We start from the raw sequence: 23268 nt of genomic DNA on the forward strand, positions 1-23268 counted from the left end.
TCAGACCACTTCCTGTTGCCTGCAAGTCAAGATGTAGCTCCACTCTCAGCTCCTTCTCCAGCACCAGGTCTCCCTACACACCACCATGTATTGGTATGATGATAATGGACTAAGTCACTGAAACTGTAAGCCACAATTAAATGTTTTCCTTTATAAGAACTGTCATGGACATGATGTCTCTTCACAGCAACAGAAACCCTAACTAAAGACAGTGAAGCACACTCTTGTGTGTCTATAGGATCTTTTCATAGTGATTAACCAGGAATGAAAGACCCATCGTTAATTTGTGCATCACTCAGCAACTTTGAGATACGCAGAAACACAAAGACAGAGAAAAGAGGTGGTTCAGGAGAGATAACAAAGACTCTAAGAAGATGGTTTAATGTATAAAGCCAACCAACAGGAAATTTAAAGCTGCAATAATAAAGACCTTGGTCCCTATTCTTCCTCTACCCTGTACCATTTTTTTTCCAGAGGTTCCTGTTGAAGATATTCAACTAGAAACAAGTCAATGCATAAGCTTACTGATTTAGTCACACAGGCCAGCATCTCAGAGCACAGAGCAGGGAACTGGGAAGGCAAATAGAATATATCTATATCTATATCTATATCTATCTATCTATCTATCTATCTATCTATCTATCTATCTATCTATCTATCTACTCAGTTGCACCTTAAATTGAGTAGATCAGGGAAAAAGTATATAATAGTAGTTGAAAAAGTTAAATGAAGGGGTTGAGTTTAAGTTCTATAGAATTTTTTCTCATTTCTTAACCAAACTAGAAAAACTGAACTGAAAGCCAAGGTCAAAACTTCAAGAGAAAAGAGGTTAAAGCTATTTATGGATTTAAGAATGATTGATTCTTGAAAGTCTTAAAAGTAATGGGTGGTTGAATGAGCCAAAGTCAGAGGCTTGGCTTTAAACAGAAGAAAGAAATTTTGTTCCTTAAATGAAAGGACGGAGAGAGGAGAAATGCCACTGTATTTACCTACAGATAGTGAGTGAGTGGAACAGAGAGAAGAATCGAGAGAATTGACCTCTTTAGTCTCAATTTCCCAATGAGCAAGTCTTGGTCTTTTGTAGATTGCAAGAAGTAAGGAGTGGGGAGGATTTTTCAGAGAGACGTGATGGGCTGAAACAGTTGGAGGAGAGAAGAAAGTGCTGATCCTTGCCCTGGTAGAGGTCCGGGCTATCACATGTGCCCTCTGGGTCTTACTGATGGATTTTTTTTTCATATTGGTGTGTGTGAATGGCAGACTGAGAGTGTAACTCAAGAAGACAAGTTCTAAGGATGATTCAAGATCAGAGTCTCAACAGGTTAATTCAGTAAAAGACAGAATCATTGGACATGAGGATATTGACCAGCCCTCAAAACCTACCTTTATGCAGCCAAAAACATTTTATTTTTCTCTTATTCTTTAGGACACTATTTATAATTATCTTACAGTTGTTTTGAACACACAGAAGTAGCAGCTTTCTTTCTTTCTTATTATTTATTTCTTTCTTTATTTAAAAATTCCACCTCCTTTCATCCTCCCATTTCCCTCCCACTCCTCCTCCCCCTTGTTCTCCAGGCATAAGAGTAGTCAGGGTGCCCTGCCTTGTGGGAAGTCCAAGCCCCGCCCATCCAGGTCTAGGAAGGTGTGCATCCAAACAGACTAGGCTCCCAAAATGCCAGTACATGCAGTAGACTCAAAATCCAGTGTCATTATCATTGGCTTCTCAGTCTATCCTAATTGTCAGCCACATTCAGAGAGTCGGTTTGATCACATGCTTGTTCAGACCCAGTCCAGCTGGCCTTGGTGAGCTCCCAATAGAGCAGTCCCACTGTCTCCATGGGTGGACACAACCCTTGTGGTCCTGACTTTCTTGCTCATGTTCTCCCTCCTTCTGCTCTTTATCTGGGCTTTGGGAGCTCAGTCCAGTGCTCCAATGTGGATCTCTGTCTCTATCTCCATCCCTCACCAGATGAAGGTTCTATGGTGATATGCAAGATATTCATCAGTGTGGCTATAGGATAAGGCCAGTTCAGGCACCCTCTCCTCTGCTGCTCATGGGTCTAGCTGGGGAAATCCCCTTGGACACCTGGGAACCCCTCTAGAGCCAAGACTTTTGCCAACACTAAAATGGCTCCCTTAGTTAAGATATCTTCTTCCCTGCTCCCATATTGACACTTCCTCCATCTCAACCATCCCATTCCCCCAAGCTCTTCCCAATACTCCCCTTTTCCCTTCTCTCTCCCCTCTCCCCTTTCCTCCCAACCCACCCTCATGCCCCTGCTCCCAACTTTTGCCTGGCGATCTTGTCTACTTCTATATCAGGAAGATAACTATATGTTTTTCTTTGGGTTTACCTTCTTATTTAGCTTCTCTGAGATCACAAACTATAGGCTCAATGTCCTTTGTTTATGGCTAGAATCCACTTATGAGTAAGTACATACCATATTCCTCTTTTTGGGTCTGGGTTATCTCACTCAGTAAAGTGTTTTCTATTTCTATCCATTTGCATGCAAAATTCAAGATGTCATTGTTTTTACCGCTGAGTAGAACTCTAAAGTGTATATGTGCCACACCTTCTTTATCCATTCTTCTATTGAGGGGCACCTAGGTTGTTTCCAGGTTCTGGCTATTACAAATAGTGCTGCTATGAACATAGTTGAACAAATGCTTTTGTAGTATGATTGGGCATCTCTTGGGTATATTCCCAAGAGTGGAATTGCTGGATCCTGAGGTAGGTTGACTCCCAGTTTCCTAAGAAACTACCACACTGATTTCCAAAGTGGTTGCACTAGTTTGCATTCCCACCAACAATGGACGAGTGTTCCCCTTATTCCACATTCTCTCCAGCATAGGCTATCATTGGTGTTTTTTATTTTAGCCATTCTGACAGGTTTAAGATGGTATCTCAAAGTTGCATTTCCCTGATTGCTAAGGAGGTTGAGCATGGCCTTAAGTGTCTTTTGGCTATTTGAACTTCTTCTGTTGAGAATTCTCTGTTCAGTTCAGTACCCCATTTTTTAATTGGGTTAATTAGAGTTTTAATGTCTAGTTTCTTGAGTTCTTTATATATTTTGGAGATCAGACCTTTGTCTGATGCGGGCTTGGTGAAGATCTTCTCCCATTTAGTAGGTTGCCTTTTTGTCTTAATGACAGTGTCCTTTGCATTACAGAAACTTCTCAGTTTCAGGAGGCCCCATTTATTCATTGTTGATCTTATTGTCTGTGCTACTGGGGTTATACATAGGAAGTGGTCTCCTGTGCTCATGTGTTGTAGACTACTTCCCACTTTCTCTTCTATCAGGTTCAGTGCGATCAGATTGATATTGAGGTCTTTAATCCATTTGGACTTGAGTTTTGTGCATGGTGATAGATATGGATCTATTTTCATTCTTCTACAGGTTGACATCCAGTTATGCTAGCACCATTTGTTAAAGATGCTTTCTTTCTTCCATTGTATAATTTTAGCTCCTTTGTTGAAAATCAGGTGTTCATAGGTTTGTGGGTTAATATCTGGGTCTTCGATTTGATTCCATTGGTCAACATCTCTGTTTTTATGTCAATACCAAGCTGTTTTCATTACTGTAGCTCTGTAATAGAGTTTGAAGTCAGGGATGGTAATGCCTCCTGAAGTACTTTTATCGTATAGGATTGTTTTGGCTATCCTGGGCTTTCTTTGAAGTATGTTTTAATTCTTAGGTAACAAAATTCCTACAAGCATTATCATTAATTTTCATGCCTAGTGCAACAAATTTCCCCTGATTGTTTAAGCAGCTGTCACAACATAAATGAGGATAGAGTTGTGATTCTGATCTTTATATAAAGTTACATGACATTTAATCTTTGTAATCCATGTGGAATCTTCCAAATCCTTTGTTGAATCCATGTAGCTACACTGGACAAATCAACATGGAATTTGATCTCTCAGGTAAGAGAGTCAAATTGGTCTTTAGTAACATTTCTTTGGTTACCTTCATTTTTATCCAGATGATTAATATATTTTGAAAAGTCAGCTATTTTTGTTAACAAGTCTTCAGCTTTCACTTTTTATGAATAAGTTCAATGGAAAGATGATGTTATCAAGAGGCCTACACATGACTGCTACTTTGACCCCTCTCTCTTCCTTCTCTCCCCCCACCTCCCTCCTTGTTAGAGGCTCTTGTAGCCCGTGCTGGCCTTGAACTCCAACAGCTCCACTTCAGACTCCAAGATGCCAGGATTATGATAGCCATGAGCCAACATACCATATTCAATCTCCCAGCTTTGGAATCTTTATTTTTCATCTCATAGGAGATGAAAATCCTTTTACAAGTAAGGACCTATTTTAGCTACACATGTTATCTAGGAGAAATGAACATTTTTCTGTGTCTGTATCACATCCTTAGATTCATGTAACAAATAAACATCTCCTTGTTGCTGCTCACAATGAGATATGGAATGAGGTTTCTTGTTCCTTTAAATAGTAAAGCAAGATAAAATAATTTGGAGTAATTTCTTTGCCCCTACAGTGAATAGCAACAGAAGGAAGGCAAAAGGAAGGAATGTTAGTCATGTAAATCGATCCCTGTGCTATCGATTGTAGTAAATTGATCCATGGTGGCCACTATTACTTGTAAAGTTATTGATTTCCCTCCCCTGGAACCATTTTCCCCATAAGCATCAAAGGAGACGGGGTAATCAGGTTTGCAGGCACCACTAAGCCAAGACTTGAAATTAAACAACCGCATCTTAACAGCCACTTTATTTCACGTTAGTAAAACTAAGGACAAGAAAATAGTCCTTTGCGTGTTCCTTGTCCCTGCATACCATCTAGTACCCTAAAATTATATTTTCACTTTAAAATATAGTAAGTGCCCAGAATAACTATGTTTTGTAGCTTGTAAGAAAAAGACTTCTTCATGTAAAGAATTCTAGATTATAATTTTCTTTGACTTTAGTTCTAAAAAAGTTAGTAACAATAAAATAAAATCAAAGTGAAAATTTATAGAAAACTTTTGCTTCTTTGTAAAGGAAATGACACTTTTCAAAATCTACAAGCCCTCAAATTTAAGTGCCTTGGCACAATAAGATGTTAACTGTTGTGTATTTAACAGTTCCAAACAAACCTCTGGTGAGCCATCTCCTCTTGAGGGTCAGAGTCACAGGCAACATTCATCTTTGAGCATCATGGTCCCCTGGCAGCCCCGGTCCTGAGCTGTCATGTGTGCCTTGTGTGGATGAGTGAGCTTTTTGAGGTAGAAAGTGACAGCAGCTGAGTGTGTAACTCCCAAGACTGACAACCATAGAAGGGTTCTACCTGGCGATGCACGAGGTGTCGCCTGAGCGTGGTGCACATCACTTCTGAAGTTCCTTCACTACAGCTCAATATTATGGTTGCTCATATCGCTAAGAGAAATGTTATCTAGCTTGTTGCATTAAGAGGTTCTGGCCATTAGAAATCTGTGCTGTGAGGAATAAAGAGATGGCTCTTTGGTTAAAAACATGTATTAGTCTCACAGAGGACCTGAGTTCAGTTCAAGCACTCACACTGGGCAGCTCACAACTGCCTGTAACTTCAACTCCAGAGGATCTTATGCCCCCCTTTGGCCTCTGTGGGTACTGCACTTACTTGCACAAGCCGCACCACCCATAAACGTATTTACATAATTATATGATGTGGTAGCTTTCAGAAATACTAACAAATATGTTATATTTCAAAGTTCTTTCGGCGCCACAATATTTTATACCTACCAACAAGCCTGTAAGGAAGTTGTTCTTACTTTCCTGTTGGCAGCTGATGCCCATGAAATACAGAAGGGAATCTGCCTAGAAAAGAGCTGATGGACATGTGAGGGAACCAGTCAGTGCAAACCAGAACATTCATTCTTAAAGAGCATCGTGTGTAACCTCATCATGTTAGACTAGTGAACTATACTAGTTAGGTGTTTTTAACTGTAGACCTTACAAATGTGTGTTCTGTTATTGATATTTTAAGGTGTTTATCTTATTAAGACAAGACCATAATAGAGCCTTTGGATTTCTAGTTTGGGTGTCTTTAGAATAGGAGACCATCGGAAAAATTTTATTCAGATGACTATGTTCAGTTCAGCCAAGAAATGAAGAGGCTTGCGTCTTAGCCACCAGGAAAATCTGGTGTGCCAGGGGCATCATCAGTCAATGCAGATTACAGAGACTGGGAAGCAATGGTCAGACTGTGTGGGAGTCAGGGAAATAGACTCTGTTGTGTTCCCCATGACATGCTTTCCGCTATTTCATACTTACAGTCTGTGTTTAAATTAATTACTCACGCTTTTTTGACTTTTACTGAATTACATATGGGATTCTTATTTTACTTATTTTGACCACTCGTGTTTCTTTCATTTTATTATATGGATGAGTGTATAAAGGAAATACATTATACTTTCAAATTTTAGTACCTTGATGTCTAATTAAGGGAAGCACAGTTTCATATCAAATGGCTAATTATATAAGTTTAAAATTTGAATGGCAGTTTTCCCTTGGACATTTCTGTTGTGGTTAAAAATTTATAACAGTTTTTATAAATGCCGGATATAGTCTTTTATTGAGTACATGTGTTTGTGAATGTGTGCCTACACATGGATTCATCCAATGGAACCAATGCAATGTAAATGTGTATCCTAACACATCTACTTCAAAATATGTGTGCAATCTATCTATATATTGTATTTATCTCTCTTCATTCTTCCTTGCCTTTTGTCCTCTTTGTAGCACCTTGCAGGGAACTAAAACATCTTATAAATCTTACTGCAGATTAATATAATGTTTTTTATTTTTTTCTCCTTATGTGGCTATTGGTTTTTGTAATGTTTTAAAACTTTTTTATACACTAAAGTCAAGAAAGTGTTTTTATAATTTTTTTCTCTTCAATTCCTTTACCTACCACAGTTCTGTGATATACTGACAACTGTTGTGTGTGGGGAAGCGAAAGACTGAGATGCAATACAAGTGATAGAAATTCAGTTCTACTTCTATCTTTATAGAAAAGATTACTGTATCTCCAGCATATGCTAATATTGCCGCATTATGAATCAGTGTCTGAAGGCATGTGGCTCTTTTTCCAGCACTCCATTCTGGTAATTAGTTTAACGGTGGCACCAGCACCATACTATACTTATTGCTTTAGTTTTAATATTGATATATGGATGGCATAAATTTTACAGTTTTTTCTTCTTCATGAACATCAGTTGGACTATTGAGGCCTTTTGGCATTTCCTTGTAAATTGTAGACTTAGGCCATTAAAGTTTGCAAAGATTTGGTTTTAATTGCTGTACATCCAGGAGCCAAGTAGTAAAAACTTTCTATCTTAGCAATAGTTTATCTTCCAAACCATAAATATGTATACACTTGCATTTGTTTAAGGCATTTACTTTTACATTTTCTGTGGATAGAATGTGCCTGGAGTCCAGATGACCCTAAAAAATATGTGTTCCCATTCTTCCCATTCCTACACCCTATGATTCTCTTCCAAGACCACTTAGTTCTCTTTCGGAGTTATCCTTCACGCAGAGTCAAATTCTTGGAGGAGTCTCCTGGGCTAGCACAGTCTGTTCTTACTAAGAAAACAGGACAGATGCCTTTCTCAAGTTTTTATAGCTCATGCTAGTACAGAACTGTTCTCATATCAATGTATGAAATATGGGGTTCTTGCAACTTAGGGTAAATTAATTTCCTAAAGATAAAAGAAATGCAATAGAGGTTGTTTGTTTTGACTGTGTAATGGTTCTTTTCAAGCTGAATAATTATTAGGCACATATTTTTAATGGGCAAGTGTTATATTTGATATCAATGGCATGAATATATAAATAGTTGCCAGTGAAATGAGCACTTGTTTCAACATTAATGCTCCTATTTTGAAATTTCACAATCCGTGCCACAATAATGCAATGAGTTCCCCTTAACCAGAATTTCCATTGATGGCAGCTCATATGTCACCTGTCATGACTCTGCCGACTCTGATGTGGGTATATATGTACATGCACGCTGGGGGCATCTCTCAATCACTTAAACTGACTCTCCTTTTTAAAATTCTAGATTCCAGCTCCTAGCAATTGCAACTCCAAAAGATGCAGCCAGCAGAGCTTCTGTCTTCTTTGACTAGACTTAACTAATCACTGTTCCACTCTGCAGGGACACAGTTATTAGCTAGTGCTTGACTCTAGACACTGTGATTCAATTACTGGCCAGCTACGTTTAGAAGCACAAGCCTTGGTAATTAGCAGCAATTTTTTGTCTTATCCCTGCACAGCATGTGAGCAGTTGACTCTAGCAGATGCAGAATCAAAACATAAATAAAAGGAGCACTTATTTATCCTGGATCTATAATTGTTCCTGAGGGTCACAGAAATCTCAGCAGTTGGTACATGGAAAGTTTGACACCTAGAAAAATAGGGCAAACATGTTATTTCTAGCACGAAATTACATGAAGAATAGCTTAAAAAGCATAATGTAGATTGTGTCCTTTTTAAAGAGTCAAACTCCAGCTGCCTGTATTATCTATTTAAAGACAGCTACTGCTAAAAAGATAAGCCACATCACTTTTTTATTAGTGAAATAAACAGGCTAACATTTAGAGAGATCATGGAACTTGTATCTGAGGTCACGTAGTCAGTTAAAGCCCTGGACTGGCTTGGTACTCTAGCCTGCAGTGACTCAAACACCAAGTCTTCTGCAGAAGGGAATTTCAAATTGGAAGAGACACAAATTGCTAATATTGTTTCTAGTGGTATTGTGCTAAATTAAATCAAGATGGAAATGGTTCAAGTAGGTAAGGCAATGTCATTTGCTTTTCCAGTTATGCTCCTATGGAAAAAAATGAAATCCAGGTATTGAACAAAGACCACGAAGCTAGATTTTGATAATTTTGCTTAAAAATATTTGAAGACCACATTCTCAGCTTTGAACTTGGGTGAATATATATTTAATGACTTTCATTAGAATGAACATAAATAGCAAAGATCTATTTTAGACTATGTTGCCACACATCGGGGTAAAATATCCTCTTTTTCAGTTTAGAAAGACCTTTAAATCTAGACTCCACACAGGCAGACAGAGTTGAGGATGGTACCCAATACAATTTAGATCCAATGTGCTCCTCAGAGGTTCATGTGTGGCAATGGGGTGCACCTGAAATGAGCTTTAGAAGCTAAGGCAGTGGGTAAAAATGAAGTTACGGGATCATCACAACCAGAAGAGACTGAAACAGGCCCCATAGGACTGTGAGCCTCACACCTTCCCAGAACCTCCTTTTCATGGTGAACCCAACGCTGTGATGCCATCTGCCACGAGGCCCTCCCCTGAGCTGTGCACCATGCTCTTCAACCCCTAGAGCTGTGAGCTAAAATAAACATCTTTTCTTTTTAAGGGATCTAACTTCATGTAGTTTGTAGCCAAATGGAATGAGATAATATGCCCTTGATTCTTAACTCTCAAAGAACATGTTATTTTGTGAAACCTCACTTGACGAAACTAAAAACTTCTAACTTCATAAATTACATATTCCCTAATGGGAAGTAGAAGATGGTCCTAAGTCAAACAACCGGGGATAGATGCATGGATCCTAGGGGCTAATCATTTTGAATAAACCTTTGAGTTTTAGTTCCCAAACTCCACAAAATAAAGAAACATCATTATCTCAAACCATGCATTTTATGTAATTTTGATTCCACCTGTAAAATATTAAAATGTTATCTTAAAATAGCAATATGTCATCCAGACTACATGTACATTTAAGTCTGAATTTATCTAGTAATGAAGTGAAACTGTGCTAGTCTATGTTAAAGCAAATGTAGAAATAACTAAAATTTAAATAAATGTCCTAGAGCGAGTTCATAAGCAGAAGCTACAGAAAATTTCCTTCACCATGAAAAACCGCACATAAAATGACTGTGACTATTTTTCCTCCTCAATTGCTCATCTGAGGTCGGCATGTTCTTCCAAGGCAAAAGCTAAACCTGCATAGTACTTCAGTTCCCACTGACAAAACTATGATATCTGATAAGATCTTGTAGGGTAATATATTCAAAGTGCACTATGAACTACAAAACAAGTTGGTCTTTTTTTTTTGTTTGTTTGTTTTAGACAAGGTCTAATGACCTAGCCCTGTCTGTCGTGGAACTCACTTTGTAGATCAGACTGACCTTGAACTGATAGAGATCTGCCTGCCTCTTTCTCCTGAGTGCTCAGATTAAAGGTGTGTGCCACTATGCCTGGCTCAAAATAAAATTTTAGACACATGTACACACACTCCACATCCACCGCACACACACACACACACACACACACACACACACACGTACACACACATCCCCCCACATACATATCCTCCACACCCACATCACACACACATACACACACGCACACGCACACACACACACACACACACACACACACACACACACACGTACACACACATCCCCCCACATACATATCCTCCACACCCACATCACACACACATACACACACGCACACGCACACACACACACACACACACACACACACACACACACACATACATCTCACCCCACTCCATTTGTTAACATAGAATATCAGGACAAACACTGGTGTTGCTTTGGGAAATGGGTTTCCTCCTGACTATTTACTGACAATGATTTTAGGCAACTCGTATTATTCCTCTTTGTTCATCTGTTGAATGGGGACAACTATGAATGGAAATAATAGCAAATAAAGTGCAGAGCTGCAGGAAGAAATGGGAGTGACAGGCTGAACTCCTTTGTCAAGTGCATCACAACAACCTATGGCAAATACTATGGTCCACATCTGTCCTGAAGTGTCTCCACTCATATGAATACATCCCCTCATGCTGACAGTCCAGTCCCGGTGGTGGCTTCTAGTGCATGTGGCCATAGAAGTCTTCCAGTTTCCTTCACTGTTTTTTTCCTTAATATTCATTTTTACTTAGGAGAGGGAGAGAGGGAGAGAGAGAGAGAGAGAGAGAGAGAGAGAGAGAGAGAGAGAGAGACAGAGACAGAGACAGACAGAGACAGAGACAGAGAGAAAGAGAAATATGCTGCATGCATATATGCAGGTATGCAGTACCTGAGAAGGCCAGAAGAGGCCACCAGATTTCCTGGAGCTGGAGTTACAAGTGCTTGTGAATGGCCTGGTGTGGGTGCTAGGAATTGAACCTGGGTTTTATGGAAGAGTAGCAAGCACCACTGAGCCATCTCTTAAGTCCCAAGTTCCTTCATTTTTCAAGTGCCTTCCCTCTAAGGCAATGTAAACATTTTAACTAAAAAATTCTTGCATCGCATGCAGTAGCCTGACTTTTATGTCCATTAACCTGGCTCATAAAACCTACCGTGTTACTCAGCTGTGTGAAACTGGGGAGGATATTAAAATCTTTTTCAGCCTCAGTTTTCCCTTCTTTAACATGGACGCATGTGATGATTAAATACAGCAATGATCCCTGTGAATTACCAAGTACAATTTCCTAGGTGTTGGCATTTAATGTTCCCCGAGATAAAAATATGTGATTATTATTTATTGTAGCTGGAGTGAATACCTCAAGTACAATGTGGTCTAATGATTCATTTATGGGACATTTTCTGTATTTTCTCTCTTACCAGCCACCCCTCATTGCCAGTAGGCAGCACCCACACATAACCAACAGGAAACGACTTCTTTTCCTGCCTCTCTCATGGTCCCTTTCCTTCTTTTTCTTTTCTGCTAACATCCCTTCCTCCCTTTCACTTTATATCTTAGTTAATTAATTAATTTATGAATTCCTCAGATTTCACGTGGAAACATAATGGATCACCTGAATTATAGTACTACCTTGTTCCTGTGCAGCTCGGGGGATAAAGCAGAGCTGCCATATCTGGAAAGGTCCTATTGTTTTATCATTACCCTCAACACATCTAAATGTATAGAAAAGACAGCTACAAAGGCAGCATCGTGTGATTTATTCAGAGCTCACCGCCTCTGATCTGCCCAGGATAGTGTTTAATAAAATACTGCTTTGTGTTTGCTCAGGTTGAAATGGCTTGGGAGAGCTAGAATTAGAACGAGTGACTAAGTGTATGGGAAGCTGGATGAACTAAAGAGTCAAAGCAGTTGGAGCCCAGGAGAATCAGCAGCACCGTAACTCCTCACTGCTTGATCACAGAGAGCTGTAAATTCCCAGTCAATTCTTTAGATTCACAGATCTGGAAAGTTATGTGCCATTTGAGGGGAAAAAAAAACACCTCTATCTCTCTACAAATTACATAGTACTAAACCCATGTTATTAAACAAATGATTCCTCTCCCTTGCCTCTATTGGATTTCAAAGTTCAGTACACATTCAAATTATTCAATTTTGATATCACTTTTGTGATCAAATGTCCTACTTTTTAAATGGAAAGCTCAGTTGGCCATGTTCCCTGTTAAGTTTAAGAAGCTTTTATCATTTAAATAAATTAAACCTTCCAGCAGGTTCTTCAGAACACAATGAAGCACAGCAGAGAACAGCTTAAAGGAAATAAACCTTCTTGCTGATACAGCACAGGCTATTATGCATTCTACCTATAATGTGTAGCAAGAAGCGGGCGTAGCCTGATGCTCGAGTTGCTCTTCTTACTTCTGTCTTTGATTTTTGTGGTGTTCAGTAGCAATTTGATTTACTATGAACAAAAGATGGCCTGAGAGTACATCAAGTATAAGGTTATTAATACTGAGGGGATTTTTTTTTAAAAAAGGTTTGTTTTAATACTATATTGGCAATCACAGATTTATATTTTTCTTTATTTTCTGTAAAATAGTGATCCCTTTGTGGGTCATTTTAACACTAGCTTTGTGGAGTATCCAGTGTTACTTCAAATGCAATATTTTGTAAAATTAATCAAATTTTACACCAAATTATTATATCAAATAATTAGGATATAATAATATAAGCTTATATCAAATTATTAGGATACTTTTTGCTACCTGTAATTACAAGTCCATGAAAGATTCAAAGGCATTATAAGGAATCTTAATTATTTGCAGGTTTTCTCTCTGCCTAATAAATAGTAGTCAGAATTACTTTATCTAATTACTATACTTTATAATGAAGGCTTTTGTTGAATAAAATCTATCAGTCTTTCTATTGTAGTATTTACTTGAAACATTTCATTACTTGATAAAAATGTCAAGATAAATATTTCCATTAAAGGAAGCATTCAGTAGACCTAATTAAATAATGTTGCAATGGTTGTATAAAATAATTACCATATAAATGTAGGCTCATAAAGTTATCTTTAAAACTGCTGTGGGACAATGATCTTGTACTCTGTAAAGATTTGTCACTTGTATTGGTTTAATAAAATGCTGATTAGCCAGGAGCCATGCAGGAAATATGGACAGGGCAACCAGAACAGGAGAATTCTGGGAAGAGGAAAGGCTCAGTCTGCAGTCATCACTCAGATGCAGAGGAAGCAAGATGAGAATGCCTCACTGATAAAGGTGCCAAGCCACGTGGCTAACACAGACAAGAATTATGGGTTAATGAGAATTTAAGAGGGAGAGTGTGTAATATGAAGTGTTTTTAAAATGCAGTGAGTTGCCCAGTTAGGCATCCTTAACATTTTGTTTTCTTGTTTCTCAGATTATGGTTGAGCCCAGTAGACAAGCTTTTAGACCTCAGAAACATAAATTCATTTTTTTTCTTTATATGGAGAGCTTCACATTTCTGTATCTACATTCTCTTTCCTTTCAGGAAGAAAATAGAGTATTGCCATAAGCTAAGAATTAAGCTCATAGTAGATATCCCTATAACTATTCTGAATAAAGAACCTTCCAAATGCATTTGTGGGTTAATTTTGAACTGACTACATAGCATGACTTTGTTAAATACCTACTTGTGGGCCAGATGTTAAGGATGATACAGTAGTAGCTTCAACTGAGAGATTATAATAGATATAGTTATCATTGAAAATTTACTCGGACTTCATAGATGCAACTATCTTGCAATATCTGAAGACACTATCTTACTGCAGACATCTTGGTCCCCAGGCTCTTAACAATTTTTCTCCTCTTTTCCTGTGGTGGTCCCTGAACTTTGGGATAGGGGTTAAATTATTATGTATCAAGTGGAGCTGAGCACCCCAAGGATAGTTGTTCTCTGCATTTTAGACAGTGTGAACTGCTACATTGTTGTAGGTTTCAAAAACAAACTTCTTTGATGAGGAGTAAGAGCTCCACTTACCTCAAGCCTCCCATGGCTGCACTCCCAGATGAAGATCTATAGATAATTAATGGCTGCTATGGGAGGGAGTTTCTGTATTCTCCAGTAACAAACTCCCAATAGAGGAGTTAGAATGGGTTGGAAATGACAGAAATACAGTATTCAGGTATGAAATTCTCAAAACAAATAAAAATTAAAATTGAAAAACCAGATATCATTGACTGTTTAGAATAGGGAAAACCCATTATTTGCAGTACAGAGCTCTATTACCTATATATTTTTTAAGTAGATGAGGTTGTTCAGATTAAGATTTTGCTATTGAGTGGCTGGAGAGACAGCTCAGTGTTTAAGAGCACTTACTGCTCTTGCAGAGCATCCAAGTTTGGTTTCCAGCACCTATATGGAGCCTCACAGTTGCCTATAACTCTATTCCCACAGCTATTTCCACAGCTTCTGACGCCCTCTTCTGGACTCTGAGGGCACCTGCACTCACACACACATACTCACACATGGACACTCTTAAATTCATAACTTTAGATATGTGAATGCATTCTTAAAGGATATTCACTTTAGCAGGCCCTGTTGTAGAGATATACCATCTAAGAAAACAGACAAAAAAATTCCATTCTCCTAAACAAATACATCTAGATGTGAGAGGAAGAAAAGACAGTATTGGAGTTCAGGGAACACTACATTATTGGATCCTGCCTTCCCTGTTTTACATGAAGGTAACACATTTGATATGTATATATAAGGAAGAGAAAACACAGGCCGCCTAGAAGGGAAATAATAGATATCAATGGCAGCTTGTATTTTGATGGAGGGTAGTGAAACAAGCTTATTGCCTTTTTTGAGAATCAGGGGAAATCCTCTCATTGAAGAATCATACAAATCTCCCATAGAGATCTCTCCAGTCATTAGTCAAGGCTGCCTCTGATCCAGTAAGAAAAGAGTTTCAATCCATTCTTTTAGGGTGTTTTTCCACAGCCAGTCTTCTGTAAAGGGTACTTTTTGGGTATGGAAGTGCCTGCATCACTCCATGCCCCATCCATTCAATTATCCAAGAATCTCCCATGGTCTAAGGGGCAGCACTAAGTTGCTCTGAGTGTAAGAATAGTGAATGGTTAGGAATATATGAAGTTCAAGTTCTTATATTTGAATCCTAGCCATTTGCTAGCTATGTGGCCTAAGACAAACCATTTAAATTCTCTGAGCTGGCAGTTGCTCCTCTGTTACATGAGACTAATAGGACCTGGCTCACACAGAATGGATGGCAGTTAAGTGGGGAGAAGCAAGCTTGAGAGGGACTATGTTGCTATAGGTAAACTTTTTTGATGACCTTTATATTGAATTGATTTTTTGTTCCATAGTAAATTATTTATAATTTAGTGAACGCCATCAAATTAAATACTTAAAAAATTATGTCCTGGCTTGAAGTACATAGATTATTATGTTAGGCAGTTGATCAAATGCACGGGCCTTGCTAGTATCTAGGTTTTAGTTTAAAATGTATGCTTTGGGTATAGAATGTTATAACCCTCTCTTCCCAGCCTGCTTTCACTGGGCTCAAGACTGAACTGTTAAGGGATGAAGGTGGCCTCACCTTTTTCAGAACCTCAGGCTTGTGTTTGAGGTCTGGAAGTCTTGTGGTCACTACTCAAGGTATAGGCTGTGCTTGGTGTTCAGGTGGATGCTTCACCCCAGTCCCTGGCTCCATATACCCAAACAGTCTGGTAGAAACTCCACTCCAAGCCCCCTCCCCCATCTCCCTCTAAACCCTGCTGCATTTCAGAAAGCCAACCAAATGATGATCTTTCCCCCAGAGACTGTCAAGACCACTCCCACAAGGTACTTAAACTGCTCCCCCTCAACAAAAACAGATGCATGAGTTTCTGGTCTTTTTTCCCCCAGTCTTTCTGTTGGGGACTGGAAAATCATCTGGAAGCATTTTACCCATTAAACCTGGGCTTTTCTAATTCAGTTTTATTTGGTCTGATTTGGATTGCTGCGTTGGTGGAGAGGCTTATCGGGGTGTAGAAACTTTTCACTTGGTTGCTCATCTCCTCTATGTGTGGCTTATTTAAAGGTCTGCATATTTTTGTAGCAGATATTCCACAGAGTGGAATGTCTTTTCCTACCTCACACTGTTTTCTCAATATCTGGCTTCTGAGAGGCTGAAGTCCCAAGTCCTGAGCCCATATTGATCCCCATCAATGCTTATCTAGCTTACAAAGGAAGCAAAGATTTGAACCTTCAGCCTCCGCAGGAGACATGCTGTTATTTTTTTCTTTGTTTTCTTTTCTTCCCAACATACACTGCAGCCTTGAGAAGGGATGTGGGTTCTGCTGCTCCATCAAGTCCAGACAAGAAGTCAGGGCCAGTCTTGATGTTCAAGTTCTCCCAAACGTGGGAAGCTAGATGTATTTACTGCCTCATTACCTCCCCCTCTGCAGTAGGGAGATAAAGAACAGCGGTGGTGTGTAGGGCAGGTTCCCGCTACCCAACATCTCAAACTCCAGTTCTTCCTCTTTCCAAATTCCTTTTACTTTCTCGGTGGCTACATATACTAAGCTAATCCAATTCTACTTCATTTGTCTTCTGATGCACACAGGATGTCTGGCCCTCTTCCAGGCCTCTCTTTGGGCTAGGTATTTTGGTATTTGGAGCCTTTGTCCTCAATTTAATATTAGCAATCTGAACACCTTTGTCTGTTTCAGTGGGTGAGTATGAGCAGCTTTTGGTCTAGAAAAGTCTTTTCTACCGGTATTTTTCATAGGTATGTTACAAGCCTAAATCACTCAACATCTTGAATTTGAATTTGAGAAGCACAATAATAACGGTGCTATGATACTGACAATCTTTTAAAAAATGTTTCTGAGTTCAGATGCCCATAATTCTCAATCATCAGTTACCAAGCGTGGAGACTCTATAAACTGTGAGGTATATGATCTATCAAGAGGGATACCAAGCGGAGTCACAAAAATACAAGACTATGTTAAAGTAAAACGTCATGTGAAACCAGACACTTCCCTGTGTGCCCTACTCAGGGAAACAACGTGTACTTGTTTAGTGTAACCCACACATTTTGCGGTTGTCCTGTGATATGTCTGCCCTGCCTGTGTGTCAGGTTCTTGCTCCCTCCACTGAGATTTGAAGTGAGTTCTCTTTCCCCTAATGTCAAGGATCACACTAAGTCTCTCCCTGCTCTAGGCTAGGCCATTACTTATTGAAAACAGTGTCCTGGGGGGAGTTAGACAGGGACATGGAGAGCCATTTGTACCAGGCTTCCTCTGCCAGCTCATGGCAGCAACATGAGTGGATAAAAATAGTGTCCAGCTTTCCCTGCTGGCGTCTGTCTGATCCCAAAGGGCATTAATGCCCTGCAGGCGTATGGCGTGCTCTGTTTCTGTGGGAAGGATGAGAAGTGTGTCAAACTGTGGGACAATTTCCAGCTAAACTTCTGTAGCTTTGATGTGCGACTTTGCGATTAGTGTCACATCTGTTAAAAAGACCCAACTTCATGTGCCACCAGAGAGGAAAACATATGGTAGCCTTTTTCATGTAATTATTGAATTTATAATATTTATTTATGTTAAATTACAAGTTATTACCACTTGATAGGCTGGCATTAGTGCACCAGTCTCCATTTAGAAAAAGTGGCCTGGCGCAGACGGAGGATTGCTGCCAACTTGACTTTTGACTTCTCTACTGACACAGGCCATCATTCAGGTTTCTTTCTGACAGCAAACCTGATTCTATATGTTATACCTGGGGGCTGAGGAACCTTTAAAAGGTGATAAAATTGTTTACAATTTGGAGGTGTTTTGAGTCCAAGGGGAGAGAACCACCATATAGTGAGGTCTGTTATGTGTTGGGACGATGGGCTTCACAAGAGTTTTTACTCAGAGAGCAAACGTGGGGATGGTGAAAGAGAGAAGTCCTTTTGTTTGGGTTGTGAAACTGTTTGATTCTGAAAGTGCTTTATATGGTGAAACTCTTCTTAATTTTCCTCTCAGATTCCACCTACGGTTACTTTGTTTTTCAGGAATCTGAGGGAAAAAAACAAAAACTACGTTAACTTCTAACTGAAAATATGCCTGGCGATATCTCATACAGCCAATCATTTTTAATTGTCTTTTATATTGTCACCGCAGTTTCTTCTCACCGTTTTCAGGAGATTCTAATGGTACACTTTGCAGCAACTTTAAGGATGTGTGTTAATTTACACTTGCTTCTTAGAAATTTTTCCTCGTGGATTCTTGATCTTCACTTGTGGACACATACATAAGTGTTCTCACTCTCCAGCCCCTCCCATGGAACCTGATTATGTCACTGGAAAACTTGGTACCTTTGCAGTACTCAGAAAGCCTGAATTCTGTCTTATCCATAAATTGAGGATAATATTAAAAATGGTTTTGAAACAAAGTTAGAAAAGGAGAAACCAAACCAAAATGAGAAATTTTAAGTACCATATATTTGTACATACACAAACGCACGCATACTAGTATATATTTGTATATATGCTTTTATATGGGGCCATGAAGTACTTTTACGGGGTGTGTCAACTGCTTTTCTTCTGCTTGTATGTAAGAGAGTAGTCAGTGTTCCTGTGTTAGATTTAAGGTATATTGGATTGTTATATGGTATCTGAATAATAGCTTCTTTTTTAGGAAAGGGGTGTGGGATGTTTCCTGCGTGTGGTGTTTGCAGATATTTTCTGTGTGTGGTGTGTGCAGATGTTTTCTGTGTCTTGTATGTGCAGATGTTTTTGTGAGTGTGTGTGCACAGATGTTTTCTGTGTGTGGTGTATGCAGATGTTTTCTCTGTGTGGTGTGTGCAGATGTTTTCTGTGTATGATACATGAAGATGTTTTCTGTGTGTGGTGTGTCAGATGCTTTTGTGAGTGTGGTGTGCTCAGATGTTTTCTGTGTGTGGTGTATGCAGATGTTTTCTCTGTGTGGTGTATGCAGATGTTATCTCTGTGTGGTGTGTGCAGATGTTTTCTCTGTGTGCGGTACATGCAGATGTTTTCTCGTGTGCAGATGTTTTCTGTGTGTGGTACATGCAGATGTTTTCTGTGTGTGGTGTGTGCAGATGTTTTTTTTGTTAAGCAAAGCACACCCAACACAGTATCACACGAGTATAAAGTTGTCTGCTTCTGTAACCATGGTTTAATCATCTCTCCCATTCCCTAGATCATCTTCCGTAAAATTAGTGATGTGAAGAAGGAGGAAGAGGAGCGGCTGCGGCAGAAGAATGAGGTGACTCTCAGCATCCCTGTGGACCACCCAGTCAGGAAGCTCTTCCAGAAGTTCAAGCAGCAGAAGGAACTGAGGAACCAGGGCTCAGTGCAAAGTGACCCTGAGAGGAGCCAGCTTCAGGTAGAGAGCCGCCCTTTGCAGAACGGAGCCTCGATCACAGGTACGAGTGTGGTCACCGTGTCACAGATCACCCCCATCCAGACTTCTCTGGCCTGTGTGAGAACCAGTGAGTCCCTTAAGCAGAACAACCGTGATGCCATGGAACTGAAGCCCAATGGCGGTGCTGAGCAAAAATGTCTCAAAGTCAACAGCCCCATCAGAATGAAAAATGGGAATGGGAAAGGGTGGCTAAGATTGAAGAACAACATGGGGGCTCACGAGGAGAAAAAGGAAGACTGGAATAATGTCACCAAGGCGGAGTCGATGGGGCTGTTGTCAGAGGACCCCAAAAGCAGTGACTCGGAGAACAGTGTGACCAAGAACCCGCTAAGGAAAACAGATTCTTGTGACAGTGGGATTACAAAAAGTGACCTTCGTTTGGATAAAGCTGGCGAGGCCCGAAGTCCTCTGGAACACAGTCCTATCCAGGCAGATGCCAAGCATCCTTTTTACCCCATCCCTGAGCAGGCCTTACAAACCACACTGCAGGAAGTAAAACACGAACTCAAAGAGGACATCCAGCTGCTGAGCTGCAGAATGACTGCCCTGGAAAAGCAGGTGGCAGAGATTTTAAAACTACTCTCAGAGAAAAGTATACCCCAGACCTCCTCTCCAAAACCCCAAATGCCACTCCAAGTACCTCCCCAAATACCATGTCAGGATATTTTTAGTGTGTCAAGGCCTGAGTCACCTGAATCTGACAAAGATGAAATCAACTTTTAATATATAAATATATATACATATATATTTGTCAATATATTTAAAAATGGTATATACATCTATATACATACGTGTGTATATATAGTATATACATATATATTTTCACTTGCTTTCAATATGATGAACACAAAATGGATTTTGATATGTACATACTGCATGTCCAGCTGGATTCTGGCCTGCCAAAGAAGATTATTCAAAACATAGATATTGCTTGTATATTATGCAGTTGACTGCATGCACACTTTACATTTATTTATAATCTCTATTCTGTAATAAAAAAGTATGAATTTTGTTAACTAAGGCAATGTAATCTTTGAAGAATCAGGGTCCAACCTGCCAATGTTGCCATGACAAACTTGATCTCAGGCTGAGTATATCGAGCTGTCATTTCTTCACTATTCTCTTTATTTAAAATTATAGATTAATGTCAAGGGAGAGTTCAGCTTCTGAAGCTATCAGACCATTTTACGATCTCATGCCATAGGGTATTTTTCTGTAACTTAGTGTTAGGTTCTTTTTCCCTACAGGCAATGTTTGCTCCATTGAAATGACTGTGTTTTTGCCTACATCTGATGCCAGTGTCGGATACCGAGAACTTACTGCTATGGGTTTTATGCATGTACTGCATTTCCCCTCAATGATAGCTCTCCTTTTTAGCATTGTATTAGATAGTAATCATTGATTCTTATGTAAAGAATTCCCTGCTCCCTCCGTCTTGGAGAACAACTGTCATTTTGGGAGCTGACATTATCAACACCATAAAGACTCAATTGTTAATATAGTGTACATTATTATAGAAACACTGCACCACAGGGTATAAGAGCCTTTTAACAATGTGTTAGATATGCTGATTGTCCAAAAGGTGATAAATGGTCTACATTTATATTTCCACAGCTCGTTCAAAAGGGGGTGTTGAAAGGCTCTTAGCAAAGAAACATATCAAAATTTTAACTGTTAATGATATACTTTTTTAAAAAGAACATAAGCAATTAGACATGTTTTAATTGCACCTCCGTGGCTTAGAAAGAATGAAATACAGGTATAGAAATGCCGACACATGATTTTGGTTGCTTGAAGAGGTGATAGATGAGTTGCGGTTAACTTACAAAATAACCAGTCTAGAAGGATAACTGCTTTTTTATGACTGTATTCTGGGTACAAATGTCCCTAAGCTTTTGCACACAGTTGCATTGCTGGCCTTCTGTTGGGTTGACAACAATAGACCACCATGGCTCAGGCAGACCCACTCACAAAGGCTTATGGGGCTGAATGTCATAGTCTTTTGAGGAACAATTCCTCTTCTGAGAAAGTGCCTATTGTCAACCAAAAGAGACATCACAAAAGTTGCGCTGTCTATATTTAGGCCCTTAGATGATAACACTCAAAAGGAAATGCAGACCCCTCTTGAGAACCCATGGAGGCTGTTTCTTATCAGTCCAGGAGTTCCTGGAGTTCTTCCTGGGCACGTGCATTTCAGTTGGTGTAGGCACAAAATTTAATATCAAGAGTTAGGAAGCAGGTGTTTGCATTGACCTGCAAATGTATGCCAGTCACTTGTGTATTGCTAGGCTACGCATATACATGCATTATATATGCCTATATACACAGGTGAATATGCAAAAGGTGGTGACAAAAATCAAAGGAAAAAATATTTTGTTCTTTTATACCCAATTTTATGTGCTTTTCTATCTTCCAGTCTCTCTAAAGTTATAGAAAGGAGAGTTACCACAGTCATACTGGAGAAGTATAAAACAGGAAATACATTTAAAGATCTTCACACAAGATGTGCCCCTTTCTTCTAGGACTCCTGGAATGTGTATTAGCTACAGTGGCTTATAGTTCCTTTACTTCCCATTACTCAAAATGGACATTTCCAGGGCCAGATATTTCTGTGTTCTGCTAAGATAACCTACCTGCCACAGGCAAAAGGAAGCGAAATTACAAAATTAGCCTTAAAATTGAAGTTTGGGGGCATTGTTTTAGCTTTTGCACTTGGAAGAAACCTTGTCCTTGACTTCACAGACTACTGGGTTCTAGAGTGTTTTCTTCTTTGTTAAAGTCAAGTGTGACAAATACCTTTAAAGCTGAATGGGTGATTAGAAAAACCGTGAGTGCAGAAACCATTGTTCTGACTTCAGCTGCATTCAGAGCCAACAGCTGGTCTCAAGCTGTAAGAGAGTCACTGGCGCAGGAAACGGGTTTGAAATGGAACACATGCCTTTCCGTATCAGGCTTACAAACCTTTGCCAGGATCTGACAATGACTCAAACAGTTTTAGCTAATGACTTACAGCTTCGGCCATAATGAGATTTCTATCTAAACACATGTTCCCATAGGTGGGAAAGAAGCATAATGGTTTTTTGAACTACGCCAGGCCTTCAGTAGGGTAGGAAAGTATCAATTGCTTATTTTTGTCGGTGCAGTTTCCACAGAATTCTTTTCCAGACCCCTGTCCTCTGTGTGCATGACACGATGTGGTGCTGAATGCACTCTGCACATATTCGGCAAACGTTGTACATAGTCTTAGGATTCCAGATTTTACAATTCTCCACAGTAGAATTTAGTCAGACTTTAACCGAAGGGTGAGAGCTTGCTTGCACACATGTGCTAATGATACATCACATGTATCACGACTCTGGGTAGCCTCAGCCAGCACGCAAACAGTGCAGGCTCTTTGTGGGACCAGCTGACTGCATGTTTTAGTCCTATACTGTATAGGTGCTCTTGATGCATCCGAAATATTTTTTTTATTATTATACTTCTGAACAACGTACTAATAGGATTAAGTGGACATGTCTTTGAAATGAAAACATTTTGCAAAGCAATCTATCCATCTTTAACTCTGTCATGATGCTATGACGGTGGAAGATGAGACACTGTATTCTGGGCAGGTGGTTTTATGACAAGTATCAGGAGAGCCTCGCACTGAATGTGATTTGGCGACAGAAG

The 23268-nt window shown here is 39.5% G+C and overlaps 1 protein-coding gene across 1 annotated transcript in view; it reads left to right on the top strand.

Annotated features, from left to right (window-relative positions):
- Kcnh5 (potassium voltage-gated channel subfamily H member 5) overlaps nt 1-20433 on the top strand; it is a 282287-nt gene extending 261854 nt beyond the window's left edge. The window contains exon 11 of the mRNA XM_075947437.1: nt 19375-20433. Within this exon, the coding sequence (XP_075803552.1) occupies nt 19375-20322 (948 nt within the window). The 3' untranslated portion in view covers nt 20323-20433. The remainder of the gene's footprint in view (nt 1-19374) is intronic.
- Nucleotides 20434-23268: the final 2835 nt, after the last annotated feature.

Source organism: Microtus pennsylvanicus, chromosome 14 (genome assembly GCF_037038515.1).
Source record: "Microtus pennsylvanicus isolate mMicPen1 chromosome 14, mMicPen1.hap1, whole genome shotgun sequence".
NCBI lineage: Eukaryota > Metazoa > Chordata > Mammalia > Rodentia > Cricetidae > Microtus > Microtus pennsylvanicus.